Source organism: Podarcis erhardii (genome assembly GCF_964252035.2).
Source record: "Podarcis erhardii genome assembly, chromosome: 7".
In the NCBI taxonomy this organism is placed as follows: Eukaryota; Metazoa; Chordata; class Lepidosauria; order Squamata; family Lacertidae; genus Podarcis; species Podarcis erhardii.
Window position 1 is genome coordinate 12,048,472 of NC_138511.1, and position 16,511 is coordinate 12,064,982.

At 50.7% G+C, this 16,511-nt stretch overlaps 1 protein-coding gene across 4 annotated transcripts in view; it reads right to left on the reverse strand.

Moving 5' to 3' along the window:
• The window catches only part of RAP1GAP (RAP1 GTPase activating protein), a 111,971-nt gene that overhangs the window by 79,814 nt on the left and 15,646 nt on the right, over positions 1-16,511 (reverse strand). For all 4 annotated transcript variants that reach the window (XM_081870956.1, XM_081870954.1, XM_081870957.1 and 1 more), the window contains exon 2: positions 9,718-9,753. Coding sequence is in view for 3 of the 4 variants with exons in the window: in XM_081870954.1 (XP_081727080.1) it covers positions 9,718-9,753 (36 nt within the window). In the remaining variant the exon portion in view is untranslated. The remainder of the gene's footprint in view (positions 1-9,717; positions 9,754-16,511) is intronic.

A 16,511-nucleotide genomic window follows, 5' to 3' on the forward strand; every position in this document is an offset into this window, starting at 1 on the left:
TTTGGCTTCCGAACGCCGCAAACCTGGAAGTGAGTGTTCCAGTTTGTGAAAGTTCTTTGGAACCTGAATGTCCGATGTGGGTTCCATGGCTTCTGATTGGCTGCAGGAGCTTCCTGCAGCCAATCAGAAGCCACACCTTTATCTTCTCTGAGGCCAGGGGCGGTCCCGGCCCTCAGGAGACCCGCCTCTCCTGGCCTTAAGGCGAGCACTCCTCCTGGGAGAAACCAGTTCCCTTCGCCCCTCTGCCCTGAGCCTCTGCAGTTCAGGAGAGGCTGAAGGGTTACTGGACCCAGGGGGAGACTCACCTGTAGGCACTGAGTCCTCAACCACCTCCGGAGCCAGAGTGGATTCACCTGGTGCCTGCTCCTGAGGATCCGGCACAGGTGCAGGCGCTTCAGAATCAAGGCCCTGCCCCAGCTCAGCCGGCCCTGGAGGCGGGGACTCCTGTGCAGGCTGGGATTCCTCCGGTTCAGCCTCTGAATCGGACTCTCTCATGCCTTGGTGAGTGACTGCCAATCAGAAGACATGGGTTGGGTGTTGCTGTGGCAAAGAGCCAAAGGGAAATGCTGACCTTATATCTCTTCCCAGCTCTTGCCACCAGGTGCTGTGAGTTACCAATCGGCCTCACCTGTGTGGCCGCGCCTTGCCTCTTCAGAACAAACTTAGGAAGGCCCCAGGCCTGCGGAGTCCTATAGGTCACAGGGTCTGGCTCCTGCACGCACACCTAACATTGTGGTTCTGAACTGGTGACCTACATAAGAAGAGCCCACTGGATCAGGCCAATGGCCCACCTAGTCCAGCATCTTGTTCTCACAGCGGTCAACCAGAAGCCCATTATGGGAAACTGTTGAGCAGGATCCAAGCACAAGGGCCCTCTCCCCTCCTGCAATTTCCAGCAAGTGGTATTCAGAAGCATTGTTGCCACTGACCATGGAGGCAAAGCAGAGCCTTTGTGGCCTAGTCTCCTCTGCAAATTTGTCCAATCCTCTTTTAAAACCACCCAAGTTGGTAGCCATCATTGCCTCCTGTGGCAGAGAGTTCCACGGTTTTAACTATGTGCTACGTGAATCTTCTGATTCCATGACCTGCGGAAGATCAGGTGGGGGCTTCACCCCAACACTTACCGATCAGCTTGGGCAGCGGGTCAGGAGAGATTGTTCCTGGGGTGTCCTCCCCCAGCCAAGGAGGCCTCTTTGAACCAATTAAGTTCACATCATTCAGTGCTCCCTGACCTCTATGCCAGCTTTGCCCAGGGCAAAGGCACCCACTCTCCACACTTCCAAACTCACCCTCGAGTGCCAAAGATCTGGGCCTGAGAGCACCTCGCAGTCGAGGAACCAGCCAAGGCGAGGCAGCAAATTGCAAAATTAAACAAACCGAGTGACTCATGTAGCCGTCCATTATTTATGCTGGCATTGAATAATTCATCGGGGAGCCTCGGTTTCCTAAGCGCAGCCGCCGCCAATTTTTCTACTCTGTTGCACGAGCCCAGGGCCCCGGCCACAAGGCTGCCACAGGGGCATCAATGGGGTCCTCTCTCTGCTTCTCCCTGTGTGCGCATGGGAGCGGAAGCGACAGCAAAAGGGCACCTGCGCACTGCCAAACTGGGCTGACCCGCATACACGAGTTCCCGTGCGCCTGAGTGCGCCAGCGATGCAAAACAGCACGAGAGGGCGGCCAATTTTGTCGCGCGGCGGCTGCGGCAGTGAGATTTGGACGGCCAATTGCCCGTGTCGGCAAGAGCGAGAAGGCAGAGTGTCACAATGCCAGTTGGCGTCCAAGAACCCACTGAGCCGATCTGAAAATGATCCCAACCGCTCCTCATGCGTAAAGGGCACAACTTGCCATACAGCTGGTTTACAGTTTAACTCTGCGCTGTGCGAAGGAGGACTTCCTTTCATCATTGCCCTGAATCTTCTAACATTCAGCTTTGTCACTTGTCGACGAGTTCCAGTGTTATGAGAGGGAGGAAACTTTCCTCTATTCACTTTCTCCACGATGTGTATAATTCTACAGGCCTTTATCGTCGCCTCTTCCTTGCCTTTTCTCTAAACCAAAAAGTCCCAAACACAGCCACCTTTCTTTCATAGAGGAGTTGCGCCTGCAGCATGGAGATAAATCCCACTGGCCTACATTGCAGGGTTGGTTTTCAGGACATGAAAAAGGGTGCCAAATACTTCAAACCACCAGCACGGTGTAGTGGTTAGAGTGTCAGACTAAGACCCAGGAGGCCAGGGTTCAAATCCCGACTCGGCCACAAAGCTCACTGTTTGACCTTTGGCCAGCCACTCTTATCTCTCGGCTTAGCCTACCTCACAGGGCTGTTGTGGAGATTAAATGAGGAGGGAAAGAACCATGTATGCCACCTTGGTCTCCTTGGAGAAAGAGGTGGAACAGAAATGCAATAAATTTTATATATTTATATACTATGCTGTTTGCACAAGCTGTACAGGCAGCTCTTGGGAAAGGAGCTGTCCTTGGTTCTGAAGACAGCGTTTTGACACCCCACCCACACCTCCCTGCCCAGGCCATTTCCTTTGCACCTGCCCGAGGTGGGGCAGGAAGTGGAGAAGCTTTGGGCAAGAGTCCATTCAGTAGATACAAGCACCAGCTGGGCATGTAGAAGGTCTCAGGCTGGCAGCATCTCCAACTAAGACTCTCTCTCTGAGACCCATTGGATGGCTGGATGGTCTGACGCTTTGAGTTGCTAGAAGGCCCGTTTAAATCAGCCCCTTACTCAGAACTATGAGGACTAGGAACTTATTTTATTTCTAGAGGGGCGAAGCTCAGTGGCAGAAGGTCCCAGGCTCAACTTGCAGCAGTATCTCCAGGTGTGACCCACTCTGTCTCAGGCCCTGGACAGCCACTGGCTGCCGGTCAGTGTAGACATCACTGAGCTCGGTGGGCCAGTGACCTGCCTCGATATATACAGCAGCTTTCTAGGTTCCTTCCCGGGAGAGGAAGCTGGTTTTGGAGCCACCTGGCAGGTGGGCTTGACTGCTGTGTAGCTGAGATAGCCAACCTCACACAGAGACACACACAGATGTTTCAGGTTATAATTGCCACCGGTGCTTTGATCAAAAAGGCAGGAAGCATAAGCCAGGAAGGCAACTAGTGAAAAGGCCTTGACCCGGCACATCAAGGATTTTTGCAAATGTGTGGGGGGGGGGAGCCCAAACAAGCCCCTATTGCAGGCCATGCAATGATCACCTTTTAACACCAGAATAGGCTGCTGGATGAGACCAGCGACCCATCTAATCCAGCATCTTGTTCCCACATTGGCCGACCAGCAAGGCTGGGCAATATATCGATACACCGCCCCAAACCGGTTTGAAGTCCATTATCGTGATATCAGTTTCATATTTTTTGACCTGGCAGCATATAATGAATGGGGGGGGGTGACTGTGAAGCCAGCCAATGCTTCTCTTGATTCCTGCAGCCCCCGCCGGCTCAGCTCTCCCCGGCCTCATGCAGGGAGCAGCAAATCACAAGAGAAATCGTTAGCATACAAATAAAAATAAAAAGTAGAGCCAGCCACTGCGTCTGCACAGCTCCACCCTTATTTCAGACATCGTAATATATCAGTATATTGCTGTTTAGCTGGTGGTATATCACACTGTTGAAAACCAGATGTTGCCCAGCCCTACCGACCAGATGCCTGGGAGAAACCATCAAGTGCAACTCTCCCCTCATGTGATTTCCAGCAACTGGTATTCAGAAGCATTCCTGCCTCTGATTCTGGGCGCAGGGAATAGCCATTGTGGCTTGCAGCTGTCAATAGCCGCCCTCCCCCATGAATTGGCCTAAACCTCATTTTAAACCAGGGGTCAGCAGCTTTTTCAGCACTGTCCCTCAGACCTTGGGGGGCAGACGGCGGACTATATTTTGAAAGGAAAAAAAAGAACAAAATAACCCAGAGATGCATTTTAAATAAAAGCACACATTCTACTCAGGTAAAAACATACTGATTCCTGGACCGTTCGTGGGCCGGATTTAGAAGGCGATTGGGCCAGATCCAGGCCCCGGGCCTTAGTTTGCCTACCCATGTTTTAAACCATCCAAATTAGTGGGCATCCCTGCCTCCTGCGGGAACAAGTTCCATAATTTGACTATGTGCCCTGTGTAGAAGGACATCTTTTTAACTGTCCTAAATCTTGCAACACTCAGCTTCATTGCATGCCCACAAGCATTAGAAGAGAGGGAAAGAACTCTTCTCCATTTTTCCCAGTCCACAATTTTATAAACTTCTGTATTGCCTCCTCCGAGTCACTTTTCCTCTAAGCTAAGAAGCCCCAAATGCTGCAAGCTTCCTTCACAGGGGAGTCCCTCCAGCCCCTTGATATTTCCATTGCCCTTTTTGGAACCTTTTACAGCTCCACAATCTGCTGTGGATTAAACCACAGAGACTTGCTGATCAGAAGGTCGGCAGTTCGAATCCCCGCAACGGGGTGAGCTCCCGTTGCTCGGTCCCAGCTCCTGTCAACCTAGTAATTCGAAAGCACGTCAAAGTGCAAGTAGATAAATAGGTACCACTCCAGTGGGAAGGTAAACAGCGTTTCCGTGTGCTGCTCTGGTTTGCCAGAAGCGGCTCAGTCATGCCGGCCACATGACCCGGAAGCTGTACGCTGGCTCCCTCGGCCAATAGCGTGAGATAAGCACCGCAACCCCAGAGTCGGTCACGACTGGACCTAACGGTCAGGGGTCCCTTTACCTTTTATCCAGAACTGCACACTGCATTATTCCGAGTGAGGTATGGCATTACAACGCTGGCAGTTTTATTTTCAATTCCCTACCTAATGATCCCTCGCATGGATTTTGCCTTTTTCACTCTCCCTTCCCCAACCTGAAAGGAGAGGAATGCCTGTGCCAGAAGACACCCTCCCCCCCCCCCCGCAAAAGCCCCCGGGCAGAAGCTGAGCCCCAGGGCATCATGCTTTGCAAAGGCAGGATTCTTATCCCAAGAGGAGGAAGAGGTTCTTGCTCACAGCAGCTGGCCTCCGGGCATCAGAGCGGGGTCCCTGTCCTCTGCCCTCCCTCTCCTGTCTCCCATAACCCATCATGTGCCTCTCCAAGGGCTCAGCTCGCTTTCAGGCCACTGGTTGGAAGGCACAGAGGAGAGGCTCAATAGGTTTGGGGGCTCCAGAGCTCAGACAAAGGTCTGGGCAGAGGCACAGTGCTCCATTTCTAAATAAGGGTTCAGACCTGTGTCAAATCCAGGCAATCCAAGCCAGGGGTCTGATTCTTTAGTTTGCAACACCTTGGGAGGAGGAGTTTTTCAGCAGCAAGGGGGAAGGCATTCTGCACATGCATCCTGCCGTTTTTTACTAGGACATGTTGTAGGGACTGATCTTGGTGCCGGAATAAGGGGTGGGCTACATCTGTGTGTGTGTGCCTGAGGTCTGTTGGCAGTCAAACAGGAGGCAGTGCTTGGTCATAAGAGTCACAGGATTCTAGAGCTGGAACAGACCCCCAGGGGTCATCTAGTCCGACCCCCTGCAATGCAGGAATCTCAACTGAAGCATCCATGGCAGATGGCCTTCCAACCTCTGCTTAAAAACTTCCAATGAAGGAGAGTCCACAGCCTCCCGAGGGAGACCATTCTGCAGTTGAGCAACTCTGACTGACAGAAAGTTCTTCCCGGTGTTTAGCCGAATCTCCTTTCTTGTAACTTGAAGCCATGGGTTCGAGTCCTACCCTCCAGAGCAGAAGAAAACAAGCATTTGCTCCATTCAATTTTGTCTAACGCTCTTTTAAAGCTGGACAAGTTGGTGGCCATCACTGGATCTGGTGGGAAGGAGTTCCATAGTTTAACTACGTGCTGCGTGAAGAAGTTGCTCTTGGTGGTTAGCAGTGTTGTAGCCTCGTAAGAATATACCAAGCTGCTTTGGATCAATTCTGAGCCCTGGTCTTGCCATCTCAGTGTTGCTGCTTTTCCACAGTTCCAGGCAAGGAAGCCTTTCCCAGACGTACCTGGAAATGCCAGGGCTGGAACCAAGGGCTTTTTAAATACTAAAGATGAGTAATGCTCCTTCCTTTTAAAAATAAACCAAGATTCTAGTCCACATGTTTCTGAACAAAGAGCTGATTTAAAGAGGAACAGGGAAGCTGTGTTAAATTGGATCACACGTCTGGCCCACCTAACACAGGGTTGTCTACTGTGATTGGCAGTAGGTTTCAGGCACAGGGCCCATTTCCAGCCCAGCCGATGGAGGTGCTCCCAGGGATTGAGCCTACAGCCTTCTACATGCAAAGCAGGTGTCCTGCCACCAAGTCACAGCGACACTTTCCTAAAACGCAGCTCAAGCACCTCAGTCAGATGTTTGAAAAACTCCAATGAAGGGAGTCTGAGAGAACCCCTTTCCACTGCAGAACGACTCAATATAAGGCAGTTTCCTACCTGGGCATCAAACTATCCAGTTGGCCCAGGTGCCCTCTCTGCCTTTGAGGAACATGGGAGGCTGCCTTCGACTGAGGGTCCTCCTAGTTCAGTGTTGTTTGCACTGACTGGCAGCATCTCTCCAGGGTTTTGAGCACAGGGGACGTTCCCTGCCCTACTGGGAGATTCTTCTGGGGAATGATCCTGAGATGTTTCTCATGCAAAGCAGGTGCTTGACCACAGAGCAGCACTCTCACACAGAGGACTAATTTAGCCAGCTAGCCCTGGTGATCATCTAATGTTTATTGGATGGATTCCCCCCCTACATTGATTTTTGAATTCTGAATTTATTGTTATTCACGTTTTATACTGTATTTTATGCTGTTTTCTGTTGCATTAATTACTGTATTTTTCGCTCTATAAGACGCACCAGACCACAAGACGCACCTAGTTTATGGAGGAGGAAAACAAGAGAAAAAATATTCTGAATCTCAGACGCCAGAACAGCAAGAGGGATCGCTGCGCAGTGAAAGCAGCAATCCCTCTTGCTGTTCTGGCTTCTGGGATATCTGCGCAGCCTGCATTTGCTCCACAAGACGCACACACATTTCCCCTTACTTTTTAGGAGGGGAAAAAGTGAGTCTTATAGAGCAAAAAATACGGTAAGTGTTTTGAATTTGTTGTTAGCTGCCCTGAGCCCAGTTTTCTGAACCGGGAAGGGCGGGGTATAAATAAAAAATTATTTAGTATTTATTATTTGGATGTCACACATACGTGTAAAGTCTCCCACCCAAAGGCAGGCCTGACAGCTCCTCTCTGCCCTTGGAACTCCAGGTGAGCTGAGGGACTCATCGCACCCACCTTTCCACTCACATCCAGGAACTGGCCAAAAGTTCAGGGGCTGGAGTAGATGACCCCTGGGGTTCCCTTCCAACTCTACAATTCTTTTTTTAAAAAAATAATAATATTAACATCTTTGTTGAATGTTTGAAAAGTACATAACGATATGTGCACCAGATATGGTGAGACGCAAACAAAAAAAGAGAAAGAGAAAGAGAGAAACAGGACCCGTGCAGAAGGGAAAACAAAGGGGGGGGGGACGACCCAAAACTGTGTATTTCACAAGGTTGTTATTGTACTTCACCTTGAATTACGGTATGTACCTGGCACATGGAACCTTACCAAAGGACACTATGAGTGGACTCTCTGTGCCCTTACCACAGCAAAAAGATGAAAAATAAACATGCAGCTCCCTTCTACGGTTGGATAAAAGACTTATACAAACTCGCAACATAGGAAGAACTTGCATATAAATGCAGACTTGCCATGGGCAAATTCAACAATATTTGGAATCCATTCTTACAAATACAGTAGTACCTCTGGGTGTGAATGGGATCCGTTCCGGAGGCCCGTTCACAACATGAAAAGAACACAACCCGCAGCAGCGTGTCTGCGCATGCGCAGATTGCGATTCGCCACTTCTGCGCATGCGCATGACATCATTTTGCGCGTTTGTGCATGCGCGAGTGGCGAAACCCAGAAGTAACCCTTTCTGGTACTTCTGGGTCGCCGCAGGACGCAACCTGAAAAAACGTAACATGAAGCAAACATAACATGAGGTCTAACTGTACTGTAATAGGTTAAGATCTGGTGAAGTAAAGGTAAAGGTAAAGGGACCCCTGACCATTAGGTCCAGTCATGGCCGATTCTAGGGTTGCAGCGCTCATCTCACTTTATTGGCCGAGGGAGCTGGCATACAGCTTCCGGGTCATGTGGCCGGCATGACTAAGCCACTTCTGGCAAACTAAAGCAGTGCACGGAAACGCCATTTACCTTCCCGCCAGAGCGGTACCTATTTATCTACTTGCACTTTGACGTGCTTTCGAACTGCTAGGTGGGCAGGAGCAGAAGTACGACTCTACAATTCTGTGATAGGTGATCAGGAAGGAACTGCCCCTCTGCCCCTGGAAGCTTCCCCATTTCCCCTTCCCTGAGTAGTGGCTTGGCTTGCTCATTGGCTTTGCGGGGGCCTCTCACAGCAGCATTCTGGATTGTGCTGCCCAAAATTAAATCTGTGGAGGAGGATTGCTGCCTTGCTATTTACACGGGGCAGTGTTTGGGGTGGGAGAGCCCTTGAAGGAAGGGTGGGGAGCCCTCCAGACACAAGGGCCCTGCGTGCCAACAAATGCTCCTTTCAGACCAGGACTGGCAAGCAAAGTGGGCACCATGCCAGGAGGAACTCTGAGTGGCTCCTATTGTTTGCAGCCGGGTGCCCGGGAGTCACGGGTCATGTGCGAAGGAGGGGGGCAGAGTCCTCAGTTTCAGAGACCAGCCTGGAACACATAGGAACATAGGAAATCTGCTATATACAGAGTCGGACCTTCGTGGTTCACCCAGCTCACTATTGCCAGCACTGACTGGCAGCAACGGCTCTCCAGGATTTCAGGCAGGGGCCATTCAAAACGCTGGGTGGACATCTGCTAAGGATGCTTTTGTTGTGATTCCTGCATTTCGGGGGGTTGGGAGTAGAGGAGCCTTAGGGGTCCTTTCCAACATTACAATTCTTTGATTCTATTCTGGGAGATGCTGCTGCCAGGGACTGAACCTGGGACCTTCTACATGCCAGACAGGTGCTCTGCTGCTCACCTGCGACACCTTCATCAAAGCTTAAGATTCTAGTCCTCATGTTTAACCAGAAACATAAGGAGTCTGACCACTGGTTCAACTATATGGGGTAAGGACTGATAGAGGGGTCTCTCCCAGCCCTACCTGGAGGTGCTAGGCAGAGGGGACTAAGCCCAATACCTTCTGCATGCCAAGCAGGTGCCCTGCCACTAAGCTGCAGCCTTTAAGATGTTGGTAGCTGGCTTAGAGGGACGCGGGTAGCACTGGGGGTTAAACTACAGAGCCTAGGACTTGCCGATCAGAAGGTTGGTGGTTCGAATCCCCGCGACGGGGTGAGCTCCCGTTGCTCGGTCCCTGCTCCTGCCCACCTATCAGTTCGAAAGCATGTCAAAGTGCAAGTAGATAAATAGGTACCACTCTAGCAGGAAGGTAAAGGTGTTTCCGTGCGCTGCTCTGGTTCGCCAGAAGCGGCTTAGTCATGCTGGCCACATGACCCGGAAGCTGTACGCCGGCTCCCTCGGCCAATAAAGCAAGATGAGTGCCGCAACCCCAGTCGGCCACGACTGGACCTAATGGTCAGGGGTCCCTTTACTTTTACCTTAGCTGCCTTAGACTGAGTTAGACCATGCAGTTCTGCATTGTCTGGCTGGCAGTGACTTTCCACCAGCAAGCTCCCCAACCCGCCCCACCCGGCAAAAGGCAAAATTTGCACTCACCGCAGGCTCCGGTGATAGACGGTTGTCTTGTCCACCCTGGAGACAGACAGACAGAGAGAGGAGAAAGGGGAAACAGAAAAGACACAGGCAGATTAGTAACCAGGCAGGCATATCTCACCTTGTCACCAACAGTTAAAGACAGTTTTGCCTCTGTCAGAGCTTTCGGGGAAGGGTGACAAGGGTGGGTGGCCACATGAATCCTGCCTGCTGTCTTTCTGAAAGTGTGCGTGTTTATGCATGTGTGTATATAATTTCAAAAACTGGATACGCCACTAGAATGCAAAAAAAAAGGACTCAAAAAGAAAAATCAAGAAACAATCACAACTGTACTTTAAAATGTACAAAGAGTCAAAACACTAAAAAGCAGATTAAAAACCACCTCAGAATTTCTAAGCATCGAGACGGGCTTGCCTAAGTAATAATAATTATTTTTAAGCAGGAACCCCAAAAAAGCACAGTGAAGGCTGTGATGTCAATGGGCAGGGAGTTCCAAAGTTCCAGTCGAGTTCTTACAATAATGGATGATGATGATGATGATGATGATGATTTATTTTTACCCCGCTCATCTTGCTGGGTTTCCCCAGCCACTCTGGGCGGCTTCCACAAAGACCAAAAATACACTAATATGTCATACATTAAAAACTTCCCTGAACAGGGCTGCCTTAAGATGTCAGGTAGTTGTTTATCTGATGGGAGGGCGTTCCACAGGGCGGGCACCACTACGGAGAAGGCCCTCTGCCTGGTTCCCTGTAGCTTTGCTTCTCACAATGAGGGAACTGCCAGAAGGCCCTCGGCGCTGGACCTCAGTGTCCAGGCAGAACGATGGAGGTGGAGACACTCCTTCAGGTATACTGGGCCGAGGCCGTTTAGGGCTTTAAAGGTCAACACCAACACTTTGAATTTTGCTCGGGAACATACTAGGAGCCAATGTAGGTCATTCAAGACCAGTGTTATGTGGTCTCAGCGGCCACTCCTAGTCACCAGTCTAGCTGCTGCATTCCGGATTAGTTGTAGTTTCCGGGTCACCTTCAAAGGTAGCCCCACATAGAGCGCATTGCAGTAGTCCAAGCGGGAGATACAAATGTGGAGCGGGTATTTTGTGGCACCTGGAACAGGGCCAGTTCCACCGATTGAAGCAATCGAGCAGACGAAAACGAGGTACCTGCAATTTCATAGGTAAACAGGTCCCAAGTTGTACGGGGCTATATGATTGCCCCCAGTTATTCTCCCCATCTGCACGCAGTCCTGGGTTTTCATTGGGAGGAAATGCAGTGTGTGAACAGGTGAGAATACCGGAAGAGCTCAGCAGCAGCTGGATCAGGCCAAAAGCAGCCCATCTTAGTCCAGCATGAGCACCAAGTGCCTGGTCCACACAGGACCACCTGGACAGTGTGGCATAGTGGTTAGAGCGTCACATTAGGACCCGGGAGAGACCAGGGGTTCAAATCCTTGCACTCGGCCATGAAGCTTCCACTGGGTGATCTTGGGGGCCAGTCGCTGTCTCAGCTACACCTACCTCACAGGGTTGTTTTGGGGTTCAAATGAGGGGGGGGAGGGGAGAACCACTCTTGAACTCCTTGTAGTTCAAGGTGAGAGATAAATGCAGCAAATAAAATGAATGAATTAATGAATAGCAATAGTCTCCCCTATTGCGTCCCCCCCCCCGGAAACTGTGGCTAGTTGCCCTTCATAACTGAGAGCCTTATCCCCCCTCACAAATTTGCCTGATCCTCTTTTGAAGCCATCCAAGTTGGCAGAGGGGGAGCTCAGTTGGTTAGAGCATGATGCTGATGACGCCAAGGTTGCAGGTTCAATCTCCACATGGGACAGCTGCATATTCCTGCATTGCAGGGGGCTGGACTAGATGATGCTCAGGGCCCCTTCCAACTCTAAATAGACCTGGACAGTCTTATCAGAAAGGGGGTGAAATATACTCGGAGTCGAGAGTGGATTTCATGCTCTTTATTCAGCTCATAGTGGTGAGGAGGAATGGAAGTTCCCCCAGAATTTCTGCTCTATATACATTATTTACACAATGGGCCCCACGTGATTGGCTAATTCCGGGATTCTCCTGTAGGCCAATCAGGTTGCGGATTCCCTTCCACCTGGAGCTGGATTGGGTGGCTCCTGTGGACCAATCAGACTGCTGCATTCTGGATCCTATTGTTCTAGGACCAATCAGACTGCTGCCTTTTGGATCCTATTGAACTCGGTACATAACAGTTCCACTGTTTAACTCTGCGCTGAGCCAAGAAGTACTTTCTCTTATCTGTCCTGAATTTAGACCTGCAGTAGAGCTTTCCAAACTTTTAATATTGGTGACACGCTTTTTAGCATAGCTGTCAACGTTTCCCTTTTTTTAAGGGAAGTTCCCTTATTCCGAATAGGATTCCTCGCAAGAAAAGGGAAAAGTTGACAGCTATGCTTTTTTAGACATGCATCATTTCGCGACGCGGCAATTCACTTTTACTAGCAAACCGGAGGTTAAACGTGCCCCTTTCCAGCCCCGGGAGGAGCACGGAGACACAGTTTGGAAAGCTCTGGACTACTGTTTACAAATTCTGCTCCTCCCCGGCCTCTCCCCGCCTCCAACTCCCCCCTCCCCCCCACCAAAAACAGCCACAACCCCAAAGTGGGCCAAATGTGAGGAGCAGCAACTGAAAAACAAGGCTTGTTTTGGGATTCTCCCTGCGACGTCCAAAACCTGTTTGTCTGGCCGGGGAACCGGTTGCTGTGTTTGGGGTTGCAACAAGGCAGGCCTGTCTTGTGCAGCAGGTCACTTTGTCACCAGAGAGAGAGGTCAAGCCAGCATCGCCCACAGCTCCTCTAGGCCCCCCAGGGGACAAAAGAAGCCCCCATCCCCTATGCCCTCATGCAGCCATTTCTAGGGGACAGCAGCCCCTAGTCTGCAGCGAACAGGAGGATGGGCGATGGTGGCCCTCAGGCGGCCTCTCAGTCGCTAGGAGAGGGAGGGCTGCCAGTTTGCGAGCTGCCCTGAATGAGATGGTTGTCCGGCAGCACTTTTTTGCCTGATTCATCAGGTTCCTATGGAAAGGGACACATTTGTCGAACCTATGCTAGTGAGATGGAAGCTCCATGTGCAGAGGCAGTCTACCTCCGATAACAAGGACACAACAACAACAAAACAGTCCTCTCTCTCTCCCCCCCCCAACCTTGTGCTCTGCTTGGGGGCTTCCACATGGCTGACCACTGTTGGAAGCAGGAAGCTGGGCTAGGGAGGCCTTTGGGAAGGGCCTTCTCGGTAGTGGTGCCCGCCCTGTGGGACGCCCTCCCAACCAGATGTCAAAGAGAAAAATAACTACCAAACTTTTAGAAGACGTCTGAAGGCAGCCCTGTTTAGGGAAGCTTTTAATGTTTAATAGGTTATTGTATTTTAGTGTTCTGTTGGAAGCCGCCCAGAGTGGCTGGGGAAACCCAGCCAGATGGGCGGGGTATTATCCATGAGAGACGCCTGGGTTAGCCATGATGCTTCCAAATCGAGCCTCACTTTATGGTTGCAGTCTACCTCCAAACGCCGGCCGCTGAGGGAAAAACAGGGGAGGGCTGTTGCCCACTGGCTGTCCACTCCTGGAAACAGGAGACTGGGGCTAAATGGACGCTCTTTAGCTTGACTGACAATGGCTTGTTCCATGTTCTTAATCGCAATTGCTTGGGGGACCTTTTAGTGTCCAGACCAGCTGATTCCAGCTTTGAAGTCAGTTTCAGGAGCCGAAGTCTGGAGTAGGTCAGCAATAAAAGACCCGGAGTCATTGAAGTTAACTCTTTATTCGAAGGAAGCTAAACAGTGCACAGTAGATCTTGCCCCAATGAGGCAGTTTCCCACAGCTCTCCAAGAGTACTACTCCCTTGGGTACTTCCCAAGCAATCTCAGGCTCCTTCATCTTGCATCTCCTCGCTCTGCCCTCTTTGTTTCTCTATGCGTTCCAAGAGACCAGTGGGGAACGGAACTGGTCGCAGCAGGGGTGGGAGACCCCCTGGCTTCTTCAGCAGCCTGCCTCGTGGTCCCCGTCCTCTCCAGCCTCTGCTACTGCCTCTGTCTCCGGACTGCTCTTTGCCACAGCCTCTTCCTGCTCACTAAACCCTGTTACCTCTGCAGTTTCTGACACCTCCTCCTCCCAGTCTTCTCCCTGTGACCACTCATCATTGCCCCATCACCAATCCCCCGGCTCTGAGCCTTCTTCCTTTGGGGGTTCCCCACCTGATGCATCCAGCCGGCCCATGACAGCCAGCAAATCCAAAAAGGAGAAAAAATCAACGATTTGGCAAACGCAGAATAAATTCGATATTTACAAAACCCTTAAGCGCACAAACACAGAGCAAATTCAGTTTCAGGCATGGGTTTCCCTGCACTTAGAGGAGCCCGGCTTAACGTCACACAGCTGTCACGCAGGCCAGATGAGGTCCAGCTGGCTCCTACATCTTTACTCGAGAGGAAGGTAGCTGCAGCAAAAGGCAAATGTCAGGGAGGGCAATGATGGTTAGTCTCACAGTTTAACCACTTGCTAGTGTTGAAGAAGATGGGGAGAAGGTGGAGAGAGACGAAGGAGGGATGCGGAGAGGAGAGGAAGACTCAACCATCAGAGCATGCCAAGGGAGTCTTTGCTGGGAAGCTGCTGAGCTGGGGCTGCTCTGCTGGCTCCCCCCACCTCCTCCTCCCCAGGCTCTCTCCACAGCCTGGTGCCTGGCACGTACTGCCCAGCCCCTAATTGAATTATTCCATCTAAACAAACAGCCTCGCAGAGGGAAGGAGGAGCGGCCATGGAAGCCCAGAAGGAGCCCAGCTCTCCCCCATACATACATACATACACACTCTCTCTCTCTCTCAACAGGATCGTTCCAACTCTACATTCTGTGACTCATTGTTTCCCACCTGCTGCAGTTTTAACGATTAGAATCATAGAATCATAGAATCATAGAGTTGGAAGAGACCACAAGGGCCATCGAGTCCAACCCCCTGCCAAGCAGGAAACACCATCAGAGCACTCCTGACATATGGTTGTCAAGCCTCTGCTTAAAGACCTCCAAAGAAGGAGACTCCACCACACTCCTTGGCAGCAAATTCCACTGTCAAACAGCTCTTACTGTCAGGAAGTTCTTCCTAATGTTTAGGTGGAATCTTCTTTCTTGTAGTTTGGGTCCATTGCTCCGTGTCCGCTTGTCTGGAGCAGCAGAAAACAACCTTTCTCCCTCCTCTATGTGACATCCTTTTATATATTTGAACATGGCTATCATATCACCCCTTAACCTCCTCTTCTCCAGGCTAAACATGCCCAGCTCCCTTAGCTGTTCCTCATAAGGCATCGTTTCCAGGCCTTTGACCATTTTGGTTGCCCTCCTCTGGACACGTTCCAGTTTGTCAGTGTCCTTCTTGAACTGTGGTGCCCAGAACTGGACACAGTACTCCAGGTGAGCTCTGACCAGAGCAGAATACAGTGGCACTATTACTTCCCTTGATCTAGATGCTATACTCCTATTGATGCAGCCCAGAATTGCATTGGCTTTTTTAGCTGCCGCGTCACACTGTTGGCTCATGTCAAGTTTGTGGTCAACCAAGACTCCTAGATCCTTTTCACATGTACTGCTCTCAAGCCAGGTGTCACCCATCTTGTATTTGTGCCTCTCATTTTTTTCGGATTAGATCCGAGCGTGATGGCATGGTGGCAAGATGCCGCCTGGCTTCAGATACCCGACGCAGATTGAGAAAGTCAAGGATTCAGTGGTGGTGATGATGGGGGCACTGAGGCATCTCCAAGATGGATCTTCTAGTGCAGCAGCACCCAATCTTGGGAACTCCCTGCCTATTGACCATAGCTGTCAACGTTTCCCTTTTTTAAGGGAAATTCCCTTATTCCGAATAGGATTCCTCGCAAGAAAAGGGAAAAGTTGACAGCTGTGCTATTGACCCCTTTGCTGCACTCTTTCCGGCCCCAGCTAAAAAAACAACAAACCCTTCTTCCCCATGCAATTCTCTGCAAATGAAATCTAAAATGCAGAGCAGGCAATGAGAGCCACACGTCATGGGTGTGCAAAGAGGCGGAAGATCCAACTCTGATCTGATGGTGTTGTGGTTAGAGCATCGGACTAGGACCTGGGAGAGACCAGGCTTCAAATCCTCACTGGGCAATGAGGCTGCCACTCATCCTCATCTGCCTCACTTTGTAAAATCACAGAACCCAACCCCCGGCAACACAGGAATTTCATTGTTGATGTGGGGTTTAAATGAGGAAGGGGAGAATTGTGCGCACAGCAGCTTGACTCCTTGCAGTGGGCGGGGGGGGGGGGATGTGGGATAAAAATGCAACCGAGAAATAAATAAAAATTTGACATTCGGTGGGAAGAAGACTTTGGTCTAAGTTACAGAAAGACAAAGTGAGGTTGCGAGACAATGAAAGCGATGATTGAAACATCCATGGGGACAGGTGGGGGGTCTACATGAACGGAGTGCAGAATTAATCCAAGCTGTGCCTCCTTTCTACAAAACAATGCATATGATAATTGACGAGATCTCCGGGATCTCCTCTCGCTCTGTACTTCTTCAGAAACCAGGGAATTATTTCCTGGACGGCAGCCGATAAATCACTCTCATTTCATGGTTGCCTTTTGCCTTTGCTGTTGCTGCTGCTGCTTATATATGCGGACCCTGCCTTCCTCCTGGGCTCTTTTGCTACAACACTACAACTCTACAGAGTTGTAGAGCTGGAAGGGAGCCCCCAAGGTACTCCAACCCCCATGATGCAGGAATTTTTGCTGCAGAAGCGCCGACACCATCATTA